The 19,771-nt window shown below is 47.5% G+C and overlaps 1 protein-coding gene and 1 pseudogene across 9 annotated transcripts in view; one reads left to right on the forward strand and one right to left on the reverse strand.

Annotated features, from left to right (window-relative positions):
• Window positions 1–927: 927 nt before the first annotated feature.
• The window catches only part of DCAF8 (DDB1 and CUL4 associated factor 8), a 40,297-nt gene continuing 21,453 nt past the window's right edge, over window positions 928–19,771 (reverse strand). For all 9 annotated transcript variants that reach the window (XM_025860634.2, XM_025860628.2, XM_073888264.1 and 6 more), the window contains 8 exons: window positions 17,178–17,288; window positions 9,465–9,537; window positions 8,916–8,973; window positions 8,292–8,399; window positions 6,786–6,916; window positions 3,109–3,228; window positions 2,526–2,642; window positions 928–1,914 (listed from right to left, as the gene is read on the reverse strand). In XM_025860634.2, coding sequence (XP_025716419.1) covers window positions 1,798–1,914; window positions 2,526–2,642; window positions 3,109–3,228; window positions 6,786–6,916; window positions 8,292–8,399; window positions 8,916–8,973; window positions 9,465–9,537; window positions 17,178–17,288 — 835 coding nt within the window. In that variant the 3' untranslated portion in view covers window positions 928–1,797. The remainder of the gene's footprint in view (window positions 1,915–2,525; window positions 2,643–3,108; window positions 3,229–6,785; window positions 6,917–8,291; window positions 8,400–8,915; window positions 8,974–9,464; window positions 9,538–17,177; window positions 17,289–19,771) is intronic.
• LOC112814882 (small ribosomal subunit protein eS25 pseudogene) lies at window positions 13,779–14,289 on the forward strand (annotated as a pseudogene).

The following is a 19,771-nucleotide window of genomic DNA, read 5'->3' on the forward strand; positions in this document are numbered from 1 at the left end:
AACAAATTCCAGAGTGCATGGGTTTCAGGCCACTCCGTCAGCCCACCAGCCGTGGGAATGCAGACCACTCAGTCACCACACGTCCCCTACCTCAGGGGGGACGTGCAGCAGCTCACATCTGGTCTGACAGTTGCTACGGAAAAGGCCAGCAGGAAGGAGTGTCTGGGAATTCCATCCTTTCTCTGTTCCCTTCCTTCCTGGCCTGTTCTAGTAGAATCAGACTGCCCCAGGGGGCAGAAAATCCTGGTTGGGGGTGCAAAGAAATAGCAGCACAAGCAATAGGGCAAGAATTCAACTAGGCCTTTCATATCCGTGACCAGTGATGAGACGGGTGTCCAAGGCCCAGCCATCTTTATCCTTAAACGATGTGTCCCTCAATCGTAAGATATCAAGGGGCGGACAAGCTTTAATGGCCAACCCAGGAGGGCTTTCTCTACTACACTCTTCCACTAAGAAGGGAGCGGCTGGGGTGAGGTGGGTGGCTTAAAGAATCAAGCAGCTAATGCTAAGAGTGAACGTGTCCTCTGTCACATACAGTATGAGGAAAGAGAGTCTGCAGTGGCAGAACCGTTTCTGAAGTCCGAGTTCAGTCAAGTTTTAAAGACGGGCCAGGCTCTGGTTAGGAGAGCCATCCTGGGAACCCCCACAAGACAGAAGGAGAGGTAGGAGATCTGAGGCAAAGAACTGAAAGGAATTTTCCTGTTGTCCCAACCCCGAAACCGCGGCAGGAGGCAGGGAAGGGCAGAACTGAGGATCCTTCTGTTCCTGAGCCTCCAGAAACTGAAGGGGTTTACCCCGATCTCCAATGGCCACACACACAGGGTGGGCTGACCCCAGTGGGACCACAACATCATTACTTCCACTCTCTCCTTTCAGTCCCTTTATTGGAGTCATAGAGAATATATAGGTATTTAAAACTGGCAATAATTTTATCGTGATACATCCAAGTTTGACTTGCTTTTTAATATATTTATAGATATAAAATTAGGCCTCTTAACAGTGACAGGGCAAGGAGATTGCTGCCACCAAACAACTTTTTTTAAAAGTAACAGAAGAAGTAACACATCCTTCCTACTCTTCCTCCACTTCTGCCCCTCCTCCCACCCACCCCAGCCTCCCTCACCAGACCTAGTTAGGAGTGATGGGACTAAGAGAAGAGCGTGAAGGACACATCATCAAGTGTGAAACACTGTGGGGCATACAAAGGATGAACGGGTGGGAAAGCAAGTCAAGAGTGTGGGATGGTTAGGGGCTCTAAGGACTTCCCAGAAAAAACAAGATCCTGGGTTGGGGTTGTTCAGGGGGGAAAAAAAAAACCAATGCAACTGTCACAGACTTTTAAAAAATAAAGAAGAAAAAGGCCAAAAACCTAAACCAAAGAGAGAGTGGCACTTCTACCACCCCCGCTCTGGCCCATTGGTACTGAACAGCCAGTTATCCCCACCCCCCCCACCCAAGAAACAAGGGAGATTAAAGAAAAGGAAACCCCATTCCCTACCCCAAACCAGTTAACAAAATAGGCTCCCCCCTCCCAAAAAACAAGGCTTTGGGGAGAGGCCATTTCTGCTGAGCCCTGTGCACCTCTCCATGGAGCTCATCCCGGGGCTTGGCTCCCATTCTTAGCTACTCCGCAGGTTCGCTCCCGCTCTGGTCTGTCTCCTGGGATGTCTTTCTTTTTTATCTAAAGCAAAAAGTCCAAAGTGCGTGTCTGCTGAATGTAAGGGCCTGGGACAGGAAAGGGCTGTCCAGGCAGGATCGGGTTGGCAGCCCCAGCCCGCCCCTCCTGGGTACGAGGCCTCAGGACGGCATGCACTGCACCCGGTCGGGGCCCTCCTCCTCGTCCGATGTGTCTGAGGAGCTGGGAGACTCATCGGAGTCTGCGTCTGTGGCCCCAACCCCAGGTTCTCGCCAGCGCTGTAGAACGGGAAAGGCTTGTTAGTAATTTCCCTGAAACGAGGACAAGCCTTTTAGGTCTTAACTCTAATTCAGATGCTCTAGGCCAGGGGCAGCAGAATTTTTCTTAAAGGGCCGGATAATAACTATTTTAGAGTCACAGGCCATAACCCTGTTGCGACTATTCAACTCTGCTGCTGCGGAATGAAAGCAGCCACAGACCCCATAAATGAATGAGTATGGTTATATTCCAATAAAACTTTATTTGCAAAAAGCAGGCAGCATGCCAACTGCCAGTTTGCTAACCCCTGCCCTAGGCCTCTTCTGGCACAAGGAAAAAAAGGTCACCCTATTTCTTCTCAACTCCTTCCCCACCCTCATGCCTCTGCCTTCGTTTATGAAGACAGCACTCTCATGCGTGGCGATGGGGAACAGAAAGCAGACACCGCCCATTTTGCCCGACGGTTCTTCCAAGGCTACATCAGGGCTCTGATGGGGATGGAAGACAATGGATCGGACACCCCATCAAAACCACCCGATCTCTTTTTAAAGTGGCGAGGAAGTGTGCACTGGAACGTTTCACCCTCGAGGGTGGCACTGCCCTTGGGGGCTCACCTTCTACGTCAGCTTACCCGGTGGTGGCGTCTCTGTCTCAGGTGATGCATGAGGAACCAGAGCATGTGACTATCAAACAGGTCGGTGTGGTGCAAGCTATCTTCATCCCGCTCCCGTTTGTTCTTCTTTATCACCTGGAACCAAACAGGGTTGTGGGGGTGGGGGTGGGGTGGGTAACGAACAGGAACCCTGGACCGTGATCAGAAAAGACTGGCATTCTATCCCAATGAAAACTTCTTTTAGGAACTGTTAACCTGAAGGGCAGCTAGATTACACCAAGCCAGGTTTATCCACGGAGAAGCCTGCGAAGCTCTAAAATAGAATGAGTCTTCCTCGTGCTTGCTTCGGCAGCACATATACTAGAATGATTCTTCCTCAAGACATTGCACCCCCACTCCACCGTGAACTACAGGCACTCCGCCGCTGCACCCGAACCCCCGCGCTGGGACTACTCCCCGAGCGGCAGTCACGGCAATGGCAGGGGGGTGGAGGGGGGACGGTGTTAGAGCAGCGCCTTTAAAGAACTGGGCTTGCGGCTATTCCTTCCCGTGACAACGAAGACTCAAAATGTAACATGAACTTCTGCAGTCAGCTACTCACGTCCTTCAGCCCTGTGAGCTCGGTGGAAGTTTCAGCTGTGGGTGCCCAGATCTTGACATCATGGTCGAGGCCACTGGTTGCCAGCACAGGCAGGTGAGGGTGGGGCTCGAGACAGTTTACCTGGTCAGGAAGAAAGGAAAGCACAAGCTCAGGGGTGTATGGGAATAAGGCTTAAAAAACCACTACTCACCTTGAGCCAAACATAGTCCTCAATCAGAGCTGAGGCAGCTGCTGGGAAGGCAGGCCCAACCATCATGAGCGTAGGCCAAGGGCCCTGGGGGTGGAAGAAACACTGGACACAGACTGGGTATAAGACCAGGCCCATCTCTCATTTCCTAAGTATAGGTAGGGGTGGCCTCACCCTAGACACAGCCCTAGGGGTGGGCGGGTGACTGGCCAAGCTTACTGCTGGCTTCACAAAAAGGCAGTGAGGTCCGGATGACCTCATCCACTCCGGATTCCACAGCTCCAACTTGCCCAAGGCTGGGGAAAAAAAACAAAAACAAAAAAACAAAACAAAACAAAAAAAAACCTCTCTGTGGCTTTCACCAAATGGCAAATAAATTTTTAAAAATGAAGAAAGCAACAGCTGCCACTGAACCCCCAGAAGAGAGCCCAGGGACAATTACATTCCCTTGGCGCTGCGGACTCGAACTGGAGGGAGGCACAGGCTGGGAAGAGGCGGAGCTGGGGAGCGAGGAGGTAGCGGAGGCTCAGGTATGCTTGCGAACTCTGCGCGCCCCAGGGTGCAGCACCCTGCTGTCTGCCCCGAAAGCCCAACAGGCTCAGCTAAAGGGTGGCACAGTGTAGGGCGATAGCTTCTGGGGCCACCCACGGTGTCCATATCAGCCACCTCTGGGTAGAGTCACTGAGCAAGAGAAAGGTTCTCCCGCAGACAGGCACGCCTTCCGGCTTAGGCAGCTTCCTTCTGTCTGGAGGCACTCATGCCCCCTGCTGTCTGACTTGGAAACATCAGCCTTCCAAATGGTAGGGCAGGACAGGGTAGGGCAGGGGCAGGGCAGGGCAAGGCAGGCAGCTCCCGTGGCCACTGGAAGAGCTGGTCCCAGATCTAGCTGCTAATAAAGCATTTTCTTCGGGCTTTTAGTCAGATGAGGAATAGATAGGAAAAGCACCCGGAAGGAAGAGGGTGTGGTCCTAGCCGCTCCCCCCCATCCCATCCCATCCCGCCTTGCAGCTGCCCTGTAGGCCAAGAAAACAACCCCTGGCAAAAAGCCTCTTTTATCTTTTACTTCTCTCCGGACCAGCCTCCTCTGCCTGGCCTGCACACGCAGGGGGAGCAGCTGAGAGGAAACTGGGGCCAGCATGGAAAATAAAACTGACCCACAGACTTCCAATCTTCTCTGTTCTTCCACTTTATAACTAAATAAAAATGCTCCAGAAAAGACTGAAGCTAAAGCCTGAGCCTAAGAATAAAGCAGAAACCCCATTTCTCTTCTCCTTTTCTCACTCGCAAAGCTTACCCTGGGGCTCTCTTAGGCAGTGTGGAAGTTTCCGGCACCTGCAGCACGAGCAGGCACTAGACAGGAACTCCACTGCCTGAGAATATGATCAAAAGATACGTGACAACTTACACATACAAACCTGAACTCATCCATCCACCTCCTGATAAGCCTTTGCTAACCCCTCTACTCTGACCTAGCTCTGCTTGAGCACGTCAGTAAAATCAGAAAGCACAGAGGAGAAATTCCTTGGGACTTAGGATTAAGGGCAAAGCCAAGGGAAAGAGGAGTTAAGAGTCAGAAGCACACAGTACCTGGGTTGGAGCCCGCCGGGGGAGCAGACAGAGAGCTTCTGGGCCAGGTCTGAACGCCAGGACTTACCCTGTCAGTAACAAGCGTGAGCAGAGCCAAGAGCTCCAGCCTTAAGAGGACTGGCCTGAGGGACACAGGGATGGGAAGGGGCAGCGAAGTGCTTTGGGAGACTAAGGACTGTCCTCTGACATCATCCCCCCACCCCTGTCCCTGAATGGGAACAAAGAAAGGACTAGAGTTTGAGCCAAAGCTAGAGTCGAGAGACCTAGGCAAGGCAGATGAGAATTTCTAAGATGCCTTCTGGTTCTAATATTCTACTGTATGATGAGCTGCTCTGAATCTGCTCTTGCGGCTGGTGCCTGGTTGACCCACTGCAGGGGAAGTTAGGACCAAACAACAGAGGAGCCAAGTGGGGACACACAGATCATCAAGCTCATACAGGGGCAAGCACAAGCTGGGAACCTTGTTACAAGGTACAGTCTATCTCTTGTTCTAGTCTCTCACTCTTGTGACCACTCACTCCAGGCTTGGGGCCCACCCATCCCAAGCAGGTGCCCTCCCCACCTGAGCACCTAGATGCATCACCAGACCCTGATTCTGGCTGAGGTGAAAGCAAACTGGCCTGCAGAGTGGTCTGGGAGAATGGACAAGCCGCTGGCCTGGGGGAGGGCATTCAGCCCTGCGTCTCTCTGGAACAGAACGCAAGACAGTTTATGATCTAGAAAGGATTCACTGGCCCCTTCTGACTTTCTTTTGACTATACGCCTACTGCAGAATTCTCATGAAGACTCCAGTGTTTTAGTTTGTTCACTGCAGATGACAGAAGAGGACCTATGGGAGAGTAGGACATGAAGCAGGCAACAGTGAGACACACCTTCAAGCTCCGGAGCCCTCTCGTTCAGGCCGTAGAAGCCTTGGATCTGTAGTGGCCCCAAGTCCCCAAAATTTAGACAAAATCAGAAAAAAGTCTGAAATAACTTCACACTAGGACAAGAAACACACAAGGAAAGGAAGCCTGATTGCAGGGAACCATTTTAAAATTCCACCAGCACTCTCAGGATGAGCCTCATGAAGAGATGGCTGGACTCTCTGCAAACCCCCGAAGTTTAGAAGGAATGAAACTGAAGAGAAACCAAGCTGTCTCAGCCACTCCTTAGGGGCCCTTCACCAGACTGCCTAAGGAAATCGGTACAAGGCAGTCTCCCACACTGCCTTTCAGATCTTCTGCAATCCAAAAGCCTTACAACAGGAACCCACTCAACTGCCTTCCTAACTCTGGGTCTCAAAAAAGAAAAACATTTACGGTTAGCTAGATGCACTGCAGAAGCTGACCAAGCTTCACTCCCCAACTCAGGATCCTCAGGCTTCTTTCTGGCCCTGCCTCTGTGCAGGCAGTCTATGATAGGCCCACAGCCTGCATAGCAGGCTGCTCAGTCATTATTTAAAAATAAATAAATATTAAAATATTTTGCCATGTTTGCTCTGTCCCTATCAGCTCCTTCCAGCCTGTATCCGCTGACCCAGGATCTCGACACGATCACTACCTGGCTACCCTACGGGATGAGGTGCAAGGCACGGAGCGGAGGCCTCTCTGGCACACTGCAGGATGGAGCACCCTCAACTCCAATGCTTTTCTTTTAGAAAAGGTGCCTGCCTAGAGATCCCTCATTCAGGCCAGAGGTTCTTCCCTAAGATCCTTTTCTCTCCTCACTAAACCATGCCTTACAGAGGCAGATGACAGAAAAAGGAAGCCAGGATTCCACCCAAGCCTCAGCAGCCCCAGACTCTACCACCATTACTGTCCCGGCTAGGCCTCGGAGACGCGGCACCGTGCTGCTGCCCTGGTGCGAGGACTCTGTGGCCCTGCTCGCACCTACCTTCCTGGCGAGAGCGCAGCGTACTCACCACGCCTCCCTTGTCCCCCTCCATGAACTGAACGACCTGGCAGGATGCCTTCTCCCAGAGGAAGATGTGCCCGCAGTCACTGCCGCTCACCACAAACTCACTCTTGGGGCCGTAGAAATTGACGCCTTTTACTGAAATGATAAATGAGGGAAGAGACCACATGAGAGTTGGCATCGGGCCTGTATATATTTACCTTATAGGGACTTTAGTTATTCACAAACTCTAAGTCAGCAAAGAGCCAAAGAATTCCTTTCATTTTCACAAAACAAATCAAGGGACTGTGTGTATATAACAGACCAAGAATCACGCCAGTCCCAGAGACTGTTTCTAGGCCCCCGAAGAGCTCCACGGGGCCGAGGGGCTGTAGTCCCTGGGCAGCAGCCTCAGTCTCACTGGTCTCTGCCCTGGGGAGCACTTCCGGCCGCAGTAATGCCTTCCTAGCCCCAGCCTGAACCACCCCAGCTCTGCCCACTCCTAGGCAGCCCTGTGCTACACCCGAGGATCACCCTGGGTGTACTCCCTTAGTACCACCTTGTCTGCTTCCTGGGCCATCCGTCAGCTGGCCCGAGAATGCAGGAGGTCTAGGCCACAACTACCTGTCAGGAGCATCTGAACCGTGCTTGCTACCAAGACTCTGAATGACACGGCTCCACCCCCTGGAATTACTAAGAGAAGCTGGGTGTCCCAGCGACTCTGTGCAGTCCCACGGCCGTCACGGGGCTGCACTCAGCTTCTGTCCGCCTCTGGACTAAGTTCCAAGCACCGGTTCTCCCACTCACCTCACCAGCTCAGAGGAAAAAGGACAAATCACTGCTCTCTCCAAGTCAAAATTATGACAGAGACCTGTTAGGAGCAGTGTTGACGACCAAGAGCAGTGACCACCCCAACTTTTCTGTACATTAGAGTCACACAGGGAGCTTTTAAAAGCCCTCTATCAAGCCATACCCCATGCCAATTAAATCAGAATGTCTGGGGGTAGAAGCCAGCCTTTAAAGATCAGCAGGTGACTCCGCAGTGCAGCCAAGCGCAGGAACCACACCCAGAACACGGCCAATCTTCGCCGACAACTGGGGGGCAGGAGGCGCTGACACCACACCTCCTCCTCTGCCTCACTCAAAAGAACTGTTGCCTCCTCCGCCCTAGAGCTAGCAGCTTACCCCCCCACCCCCACCCCCACTTTCAGGCAATTCAGTACCCCAGACCGAGGAGGGCTTTCCCAGACTCCCTAACAAGCCCGCTAAGCCTGAAGTTACCTGAAATCTTAAGAAAAACACAGTCATTCAAGTCTCCTTATGCCCAAACGAGGCCACATCGCCGTGGTGAGAGAGGCTCCGGGTGCCCTGTGCTTGAGCACAGCAGGCCTGTGAAAGCTCCAGCCCAAGGAGGGACGGCCTCTCACCGCCCTGACAGGCTGCCCTGTCCTTTAGGTAGTTCTGATCTGCACAGCCTGAATGAAATCCTGCCGTTCCCTAAGCCAACAGACAGCAACTAGAGAGACCGGCTCACCTGTGGCATTATTCCTGTGGCCTTTATACCGCTTCACATACTGGGCCCCATCGCTGTGAGAGGAGTTGAAGAGGTAAATGTCTTCGTCATTGTAGCTGGCCAGGAGCTCTGCCAAGAACAAGCACACAGCAGTGAAGGCAAAGGCTGAAAAAGAGCCGGGACCAGGAGCTGGGGGCTGGGGTGCAGCTTCTTGCCAGTAGTGCCCCCTCCGAATACCCAGGTAGAGCACCCATCTCACTCAGCTGGAGCTGCAGGCAGATCGGGTGTCCAGGGTAGACTAAGAACACACTGCCGACCCAGGGGTAGCAGAATGCTCAGGAAGATCATACCCGTCAACTCAAGAGTGAGCCAAAGGCATAAGCACCTGCTCAGGCAAGGAGCCTGGGCTTCGGGGCAGGCACTGCCAAACCTCATCTGCAGCATTCTGTAAGTGGCACCTGGCATCTCCAAGGGTCATCTGCTACGTCCTCCCGCTCTGTGCTCACCGTCAGCAACTACTCCCCAGCTGCTCCGCTTGGAGCTAGAGCACAGCGGTGAGCGCTGGAGGGCGCGTGCCTCGCGGGCTCAGCAGCTCCCCAGACAGAGGGGGCGTGCCAGCCTGGGAGCTGGGCCCTGCTCACGTACCTGTGCCGTCGTGGCTGTACACAAGACAGGTGATGTTTGCTTTGGACTCACTGTTCACCTGCAATAAGGAGCAGATACTGACTGATGCCCCACCCCCCCACTTGTTCACCACCTTCAGGAAACAGGTTTTCCTTCAAACTCCCCGCTATCTTCTCCCAGAGAGTGAGAGTGAGAGAGAGAGAGAGAGAGAAAGAGAGAGAGACAGAGGCAGGAGTACAACCAGTGAAACGTGGCCACCTCAGGGGAGAGGGCTTTCTGCTGCTTTTCTGCGTGCTAGCCATGTGACATACACTCTTATCTCCTTCGGCCCTACCACCACGGGCAAGGCAATGATCTTGACCTCTCTACGCTCTGTCAATAAGAAAACCTAGGCTAACAGAGGCGAAGTGACTGCCCAAGATCACAAAGCTGGTAAGTGGTGGAGCCGGGATTCAAATCCAGGGAACTGACTCGAAAGTCCAAGCTCCTCCCACCAGGCCAACAACTTCGGGGGCAGCCTTGGAGTTGAGTTAGGAAAGCTGGGAACCACTGGCCCCTCATGAATCTTACCAGGTGATGAGGACAGAATTTCTTGAGCACTCCATTGTTCTCGTTCTCATCAATTTTCCTCTGGTCGTAAATCCTATAATGGAAGAAACAACAAAATGTTAAAACTTACAAACGGGGCATCTGGGTGGCTCAGTGGTTAAGCATCTGTCCCCAGCTCAGGTCATGATCCCGGGGTCCTGGGACTGGGTCCCACATCGGGCTCCCTGCTCAGCGGGGAGCCTGCTTGTCCCTCTCCCACTCCTCCTACTTGTGTTCTCTCTCTCTGTCAAATAAATAAATAAAATCTTAAAACAAACCAAAACAACAACTTAACAAACTGACCCCTTGAACTGCAAAGTAGTGGCAAGAACAGCAGTCAGCTGGATGTCAGGACAGATAAAGGACATCACCCCACTAAGATTCTGGCTCCCACTCTTCCCTGAAGGCCCTCCTTCTCCCAGCCCTTTCTGAATCCTGACTCTTATCCAGACACTCTCCAGTTCAAGCGGTAATCCTAAATCACATTAACCTGAAAGGGTTTCTCTCTCCTCTCAGCTTTGAATCGCTTACTACTTAGTTCTACTGAAAATTCCCCAGCAACCTTTACTGCTACAGAGGCCCCGCTCCTAGAAGTCCGTGGGTCTTCAAGCCTGTCTCGGCCTCTGACTTGGCCCAGTCTCCCTTTCGCTCCTCACAGCGACGATTACAAACCCCTGCCAGGATCTCCTCAAGATTTCTTCTCTCCTGCCTTTATTCCCATCCAACCTGTGTCCCCTTTCCTCATCTCTGCGATCCAAACTCTGACCATTCCTTCCTACACCTAGGACAGATGTCATCACCCGGGTATTCTGCCAGGTGCTGGACACACCGGAGCAACAAGCCACCGCCTGCGTGCTTCCTCCCCATAGCTGCTCTTTCCACTCCTCCGAGGACCTCTTTCCGTGAGTCCTCAACCTCTTGCTCGTGCCTGTCTGCCCATTTCCTAAACCCCCCTCTGCCGACTTCCACTACTGCTTTTTCTGTCCTTCCTTCTCGTAGTCAAATTACTAAAAAGAGCAATCTGCATTCAGTGTTTTCACTTCCTCATTTCCAGTTCCCTTCTCAATCCATTCCAATCTAGCTTTGGCCCTCAACCCACCCGTGAGACTTCCCTGGCTCAAGCCACCAGTGGCCTGACAGCCTCCACCCACAGTCTACTCTTCAGGCCTCTCTCTCTCTTGACATCGTTCACTACGCCTTCCCTAAAACCGCTGCCTTCCTTGATGGTCAACCACCCCTTCATGGTGTTCATGAGCTTGTCTGTCTTTAGCTCTTCAATGCTGATATTTCCCAGAGGTTTGGTCTGAAGTTCTCCTCTGACTCTACATAGGCAAACTATAACCTAGAGGGAGGTTTTGCCTAGATTATTTGTAGTATCCTTCTAACTGACTTCCTTGCTCATGCTGTCCCCAGAATTATTCTAAAATGCAACATTTTATGTAAATTCTCTGCTTAAAATCTCTTCAGTGATTCTGTATTTTCTACTAAATAAAGTCCAAACTCCTTAGTAGGACTCTCCATCTCTTCTCAAAGATCCTATCCATGATATAAGAACAAACAAAACAAAAAAGCAAGGCTTCCTTGAACACACCATGTCACAGCGTGGGTTTCTACCTCTACACACACCGGCCCCTCTACCTGAAATACTCATTTCCCATTCATTTTGAGTATTTCCTCTGTGAGAAAGAACAGCATGGAGAAATGGTTTCTCCCATGTTTAAGGAGTCTGATCTGAGTTCAAATACTAACTCTGCTACTTAGCAGTCTGCTGCTGAGTGAGTAATCCTGGGCATTTTCCTAATATTTTCAAACCTTAATATACGTGTTTCTCCAAAACGCTCCTTAAAGGCAAAGTCTGTCTAGTCAAGTGTGTGTCTAGCACAGGAGATGCTCAGTAAACGCTGGTTGAATAGATGAATGAATCAATACATGTTTGTATTCTCCACCATTTCTTGCTTAATATCCTGCATTAAGAGAATTATCTGGAAATCTTTACTAAATAAACCCCCAAAAAAGAAAAGACAAACAGGAGACTGCTGTACACTGCCAATTACTCCTCCTCAGCAAACACAGCATCTGATAATCTGATGTTTTTCCTCTAAACAAAGTCTAAATCAACAGCTCTTAAATGTCACTAAGCCATCATAAACTTTTTAAGTCAGCAAATTAGTAAAACATATTTAAGTATTCAATATTTTTGGTGTATGGACCACTCAGTGTTCGTCAGTATCTAAGGCTCTCTGCCCTTCCTCTTTATGAGCAAATCCTTACCTTCTTTCCCCTTTCTTCCGTAATTATTTAAGAAGAACCTAATATATTCTAGATAGGACACTAGACTAGGGGTTGGCAAGCTTGATCTTAAATGGCAAGATACTAAATATCCTAAGCTGGCAGGCCATGTGGTCCCTGTCACAACTACCGAAGTCTGCCATAGTAGCATGAAAGCAGTCTTGGATAATATATAAATGAATGACCATGGCTGTGTTCCAATAAAACTTTATTTATAAAAAAACAGGCAGTGCAGGGATATCTGCATGGCTCAGTTAAGCATCTGACTTTGGCTTAGATCATGATCTCAGGGTCCTAGGATGGAGCCCAGCATCAGGCTCCCTGCTCAGCCGGGAGTCTGCGTGTCCTCTCCCCTGACCCCTCCCCTGGCTCCTGCACTCTCTCTCTTTCTCTCTCAAATAGATAAAATCTTAAAAACAAAACAAACAAAACAGGCAGTATAGGTGGCCAGCTCCTGGGCTGGACAGTGCTGATACAAAGATGAATATGATTTTTTCCCCTATTTTCTGAGCATAGGACAGGACCTTGACATCTAAAAAAATTTGGGGGGGGAGGGGGGCATCTGGGTGGCTCAGTCATTGAGCGTCTGCCTTCAGCTCAGGTCATGATCTCAGGGTCCTGGGATCCAGCCCCGCATCGGGCTCCCTGCTCAGCGGGAAGCCTGCTTCTCCTTCTCCCACTCCCCCTGCTTGTGTGTTCACTCTCTCGCTGTCTCTCTCCCTGTCAAATAAATAAATAAAACCTTAAAAAAAATTTTTTTTTTTTAAACATCAGAGACTTTATTTTTTCGAGCAGTTTTAGGTTTATAATAAAATCGAGGGGGTGGCAGAGATTTCCCATACACTTTCTGCCCGGACACAAGCATAACCTCAACCACTATCAACACCACTCCCCCAGAATGGTTTTTGTTTGCTTTTACCAAGGATGAACCTACACTGACACATTGCTACAAAGTCCACAGTTCACCTGAACGTTTGCTCTTGATGTTGTACTTTCTACAGGTTTGGACAAATGTATGACATAGATCCATCATTATGATACCATACAGAGCATTTTCATTGCCCTAAAAATCCTCTGTGCTCTGCCTATTCCTCTCTCCCCCGACCCCACCCTTGACAGCCAATAGTATTTGTGTCCACAGTTTTTTGCCTTTTCCTGAATGCCATATAATCGGAATCATATAGTATACAGCCTTTGGCTTTTTAACTTAATAATATGCATTTCATGTTCCTCTATGTCTTCTCAGGTCTTGATAGCTCATTTCTTCTTTAACACTGAATCCTATTCCATCACCTGGATGTATCAGTTTATCCATTCACCTACTCGGGGACACTTTAGTTGTTTCTAAGTTTTGGTAACAATGAATAAAGCTGCTACACACATCCGTGTACACGTGTCTTGTCTGCGTGGGCATAAATTCTCAGCTCCACTGGGTAAATACCAAGGAGCATGACTGCTACATCATATGGTAATAGCATGTTTAGTTTTGTGTGAAACGACCAAACTATCTTCCAGTGTGGCTGTACCATTTTGCATCCCCAGCAGCAGTAAATGAGACTTCCTGTGGCTCCACATACCTGCCAGCATTTGATGTTGTCCGTGCTCCGGACAGTATCTCGTTGTTGAATATGCATTATCCTGATGACACAGGGCGTGGAACATCTTTTTATATATTTATTTGCGATCTATATACCCTCTTCCGTGAGGTGTCTGCTAAGTCTCTGACCCAAATTTTAATCGGGCTGTTTTCTTGAGTTTTAAGAGTTCTTCATATATTTTAAATAACAGTCTTATATCAGATATGTCTTTTGCAAATATTTAATCCCAACCTGTGGTTTGTCTTCTAATTCGGACAGTGTCTTTCACAGAGCACAAGTTTTTCATTTTAACGAAGTGTACCTTATCAACTATTTCACAAATCATGTCTTTGTTACTGTATCTAAGAAGGCATCACCACTTTTGATTCAACATCTGAGCAGGTGTGGCTGCTGCTCTCCGAGCTTCGTAATGCCTCCCAAGGACAACAAGAAGAAAGATGCTGGAAAGTCGGCCAAAAAAGACAAAGACCCAGTGAACAAATCTGGGAGCAAGGCCAAAAAGAAGTGGTCCAAAGGCAAAGTGTGGGACAAACTCAGTAACCTGGTCTTGTTTGACAAAGCGACGTAAGACTAACTCTATAAGGAAGTTCCCAACTATAAGCTTGTAACTCTAGCTGTTGTCTCTGAGAGACTGAAGATTTGAGGTCCTCTGGCCAGGGAAGCCCTTCAGGAGCTCCTTAGTGAAGTACTTATTAAACCAGTTTCAAAGCACAGAGCTCAAATAACTTACACCAGAAACACCAAGGGTAGAGATGACCTAGCTGCTAGTAAAGATGCATGAACGCAGCCCACCAACTGTACATTTTGGCAAATAAAAATTTATTAAATAAAAAATAAAAAGGCATCACCATACCCAAGGTCATCCAGGTTTTCTCCTATGTGATCTTCTAGAGGTTTTATTGTTTGGGGTTTTACTTTTAGGTCTGTGACCATCTGCGTTAGTTTTAGTAAAGGGTATAAGGTCTGTCTAGATTCCTTTCACATGTGGATGCCCAGCTGTTCCAGCACCATTTGTTGAAAAGATTACCTCTGCTCCACTGTATTGCCTTTATACCTTTGTGAAAGATAAGCTGACTATATTTACATGTGTCTGTTTAGGGCTCTCTATTCTGTTCCACTCATCTATTCGTCTATTCTTCTGCCAATACCACACCATCTCCATGACTGTAGCTTTACGGGAAGTCTTGAAGTTGGGTAGTATCAGTCTGCCAACTTTGTTCTTCCCCTTCGATACTGTGTTGGCTTTTACGGACCTCCTGTCTCTCTATATAAACTTTAAAATCAGTTTATCAATATCCATAAAATAACTTGCTGGGATTTTTATTGGAATTGCACTGAATCAACAGATCAAGTTGGGAAGAAGTTGACATCTTCACCATATTGATTCTTCCTAAGCCCTTCACACATTTTAAATCAAATAAAGAGTGGTTTTAGCACTGTCTCAACACCCTTATGGCATCTCCACAGGCCTCCAGGTATTGCACTAGCTTGTTACCTTAAGCCTCTCTCTTCCCTCCTCACCTCTTCTCCCCCCACCACCCCACCTGCCCTTCATCTAGCATTCTCTCAGTGTTGCTGATATCAGCCTAAGGACAGAAAAGCAAAGGGACTATTTATTGAGTATTTATGAGCCGGGGCCTATATCAAATCCTTTACCGATAAATTTACATGTCAACCAACCACCACAGGATTCATTCATATGATACATTCTCCTTTTCTTCACTCCTGTCAATTCGTAAACCAACCCAGACAGGATTTAGTAGTAGGCACCCACACCTCCAGCACCTCTACTTGCCTACTTTCTCCTTTCTTCCCCCCACCCCTTTTTTTGGTTATAGGCCAAAAAGCAAGTCTCTCTAAGCTTCCTTTAAATGCTTCTTCACAATACTAAACCAAAATTCAGTATTCATGATGCAAAGGCCTTAAGGATGAGTAAGCAATTTCTCTATATTCCCTTGAAGGAATTCCTTCAGGCTAGGAATGAAAGCTAATGGTACTATGATATAAAATATTCACCAAAAATATTTTCAAATTTGTACTGGAAGGCGAGCTCTTTAGGTTCTTTCAAAGAAATAATCAGAAAGGGGAAATCCCAAAACACTCAACTGGCTGAATTGAAGAGATGCCAGAGAAACTGAATGAGCCTAATGTCAGAGAAGATCTGGGGTGCTCAAAGGGCCATCTGCTTGCACAGGGTCAGTGTGCCTCAAAATCTACACATGCCAAGTGAATAGCTTACATCTGCTGAAAATCTGCAACGTACAAAGAGATAGAGGATATTAAGCTGATAAGAGACAGAATATCTAAGTATTCTTCTGTGTGCTAAAATGTTAAAACTGACTTCCAGCCTCAGTCTAACCCTGGCCAAGGTATCAGCTTTGGATTAAGGCGTTATCAACTGCAGTTCAAGATAAAGCCCACTGCTCTAGTCTCCTCCAAACATCAAGGACCTAGTGGGTGAATTATCTACAGAAATAGACTTTTCAAGCAATCCAGAGCTCTGAGGAGGAAATCCAAACTAGGAATTTCAGGAAATGCTCTATTTGGAGGAGGCAGCACCTGACAACTACAACCCTTTTTGATCAACAGCTTCTTATTAAAAAAAACAAAAAACAAAAAAACTACTACTACACATTTGCCATTGGGTAAATAAACGATAGGAATTTGGAAAGCAAGGGAAACAGGAAACAGGCGCAAAGTTGTCTAATTCTCTTGTGGCAGGATTCTTGAACAAGGGAAGGTCATCTCTCATGTATTTCTAAAAACTTACTCTATCCCCATGATACTTATCAGTGAAATTAATTTCAGAATACAATTATAAAAATGCACTCTTATTTTAAAAGGAAGATAATGCTTTTCACCCCCCATCAGGAAAGCAAAAAGTCATTCATTTTTCTAGTGATGCTCTCCCTCCTCCTTTTCAAACTGATGATCCCTCAGCAAAGGGGGATGGTATAATCACAGAAACAGAGCTCAAATAGGCCACCTGGGTAGGGAGGGGATACAGTTTGTGACTAAGGGCCAGAAGGAAACTAAGTGATACACAGGGGGACTGAACCTCCCAACTCCTGTTTTCCTTAGGATATGCCTCACTAGCCAGTGTTACAACAAATGTTCACAGTAACAAAGATATCACTACAGAGAAAGAAAACTGGTTCATGACAGTGGGAGTCAAAAACTCAAGAGTTCACACTGAGTACTCCCACTCAAATCATTTCTGTATCTGAAACCAGCATTCAAAATTTCTAGTACACATTAATTTATATATGAAAAATGGTGGAAAATATTTACTAATACACCAGTTGCTAGTAAACCTGGATTTATGTCTCAGCTGCTATGTGGGGACCTTGGTCACAATTCATCAAACTTCTTTAAAACGTGACAATCTCAGGTGTCTGGTGGCTCAGTCAGTTAAGCATCTGCCTTCAGCTCAGGTCATGATCCCAGGGTCCTGGGATCGAGCCCGGCGTGGGGCTCCTTGCTCAGTAGGAAGTCTGCTTCTCCCTCTGCCCCCTCCCCTGCCCCATGCTCTCTCTCTCTCGTTCTGTCTCTCAAATAAATAAAATCTTAAATAAATAAAAAAAAAACTTGACAATCTCTGTAATAAGTTAAGCTATCCCTCAGGGATTGTTATTGTTACATCAGGGAACAGAATGCTCAGAAGCTTAAACTCTTTGGAAGATGGTAAAAAAATTCAGGATGGTGGTTAATGGATTCCAAGGCCGTTCACACTGTTCCACAAAGGATAGCTGGTGGTACCCAATGCATCAGTCTCAAACTCTCAAAGACACAAAAGAGCCAGACTCACCTTACAAACTGATCTCGTCCACCCACTGCAAACTGGTGGGTATTGGCAGGATTCACATAGATCGTATACAGTCCCACTTTCTTCTCCTTCTCTTTTGTCACCACCAGTTTCCTTTAAGAGTAGAAAAGTGTAAACGTTATATTCTCTAAAAGACCCAGATGGTCACAGCAAGAGAGAGCACAGAGAGTAATGTAGACACAGCTAGTAAGACCAGATTCTCAATGAGAAAGAAAGAAAAAAGTGGTTTTGTTTGTTTTGAACACTGGAACAAGAAGAAGACAAAAATCACCTCCACGTATATTTAATAAATGCTACCTTGGGGAGGGAAAAACAAACGTGTAGTGAAGTCATTTTATGGTATTCCTCAAGATGTGTAAATTAAAGTATATAAAAATATTGCTCCTCAGGTAGTGTCAGTTTAGTTGGAGTCCAACATGATGATAACCTATCATTAAACAGACGATACCACCCACATCTTCCCATATTATATAAATACATTCTCCCAATCATCTGGGAGCAGAGAGAAAGAGGAGGATGAATCATAAAAACAGTGGCCAGAAAAGACCTTAAGGTTAGAATCTACCGGCGCCTGGGTGGCTCGGTTGTTAAGCGTCTACCTTTGGCTCAGGTCACGATCCCAGGGTCCTGGGATGGAGCCCCGCATCGGGCTCCCTGCTCCGCGGGAAGCCTGCCTCTCCCTCTCCCACTCCCCCTGCTTGTGTTCCCTCTCTCACTCTCACTGTGTCTGTCTCTGTCAAATAAATAAATAAAATCTTAAAAAAAAAAAAAAAGATCATCTTTACTTGAGAGAGAGAGAGGGCAAAAGCAGGGGAAAGGGGCACAGGGAGATGGAGAAGCAGTCTCCCCACTGAGCAGGGAGCCCAACTCAGGGCTCGATCCCAAGTCCCCGGGATCATGACCTGTGCCGAAGGCAGACACTTAACTGACTGAGCCACTCAGGCGCCCTTCAAATAAATAAAATCTTAAAAAAAAGAATCTACCTCTCAGATTCCACAAAAGTGTCACAACCCAGCTCTAAATATGCACACTTAAGAATGAAAAGCCACATCTCTAGCACAGGGACAGTCCAAAGAAAAGCAGCATTCTTCCTTTATCTGGAGTTAGGAGAGGAGATTCTTACGAAGACAGCTGTCTCTAAAGCTGGAAAGTCACCTCTAAATTACTCCTCTGGTTGTACCACAAAAAAAGGGCGATCCTTAAGAGGGCATTGGGGTCCTGAGGAACACCCTATAAAATTTTAGAGTTTTAGCCAGAAAATTCTGACTCAATAGCCATATCTGTCCCATCTTAAGGGTGGCACTATGAATACTCTTCCCAAATCTAAGTGTCCAGCCAGTCAAATATGATATCATAGAGATTAGTAAATTTACAGGAAAGGACAGACAGAGAAGGAAAGGGCTGAGTTCTAGCTTTCGTTTTTAATTCTAAGGTTTTGCTCATTCTGTTGTTATGGAAACTGAAGGAAATATAACCATGACAACGAGTTTCTTTGTAAAGAAATGATTTTAGCAACCTCTCTGCATGGTCAAAGTCCCTCCAGCCTAGAACTGCTCTAAGCAAAGTGGAGAGAGATTATACTTGATTTTAAAATCTCTGTAGCTTTTCACTGAAACAGTATATGGGGGCGCCTGCATGGCTCTGTCGGTTAAGTGTCTGCCTTTAGCTCAGGTCATGATCCCAGGGTCCTGGGATCGAGCCTGCCTCTCCCTCTCCCTCTGCCCCTCCCGCCCCACTTGTGTGATTGAGTGCTCTCTCTCTCTCAAATAATAAATAAAATCTTTAAAAAAGAAACAGTGCAGGGGCGCCTGGGTGGCTCAGTTGGTTAAGCGACTGGCTTCGGCTCAGGTCATGATCCTGGAGTCCCGGGATCGAGTCCCACATCGGGCTCCCTGCTCAGCGGGGAGTCTGCTTCTCCCTCTGACCCTCTGACCCTCTTCCCTCTCGTGCTATCTCTCATTCTCTCTCTCTCAAATAAATAAATAAAATCTTTAAAAAAAAAAAAAGAGTGCATGAAGATCATTAAAAATGAATGTCATTAGGGAAAACACACACATACACAACCCTCAAAAACACAAGGCAGAAAACACATCCAAAATGAGTTTAAGGAACAAAACTAGCAGTGGAGAAGAGGCAGCTCTAATCAGGCTTTAGATGGGGAAAAGCAGACGCTTCTGCTTTTCACAAGATCATCTCATTTTCTCAGCAATGTGGATTTTCAGAAGGAGAGAGTCAGACAAACAAAAGTTGACCACCATGTGGAAGCAAAAGGAAAAACCTGAAGGGAAAGATTATGAAATAGGACTCCACCATCCTGTAATCCTGACAATGAGCTCAATCTTTCTAATGTCTCAATTTATTCATCTGAAACGAAAAATTCTCTCTCCCAAGGGATAGATGCAGAGTACCTTGGGCTCTCTGGGGAACTTGCAGAGGTGCTATAAAAATAATTAATCATGGCAGGAGAAAAAAAAATTTTTTTCACATCAGAAGGAGGGAGCACATGAAAACATAAGAAACAAACTTACCAAATTTTGCCTTAAAATTTGCAGATTTTTTTACTAAGCAGGTATGTT

Source organism: Callorhinus ursinus, unplaced genomic scaffold (assembly GCF_003265705.2).
Source record: "Callorhinus ursinus isolate GAN/ISIS: 27379988/994484 unplaced genomic scaffold, GSC_fseal_2.0 scaffold88, whole genome shotgun sequence".
Taxonomy (NCBI): Eukaryota; Metazoa; Chordata; class Mammalia; order Carnivora; family Otariidae; genus Callorhinus; species Callorhinus ursinus.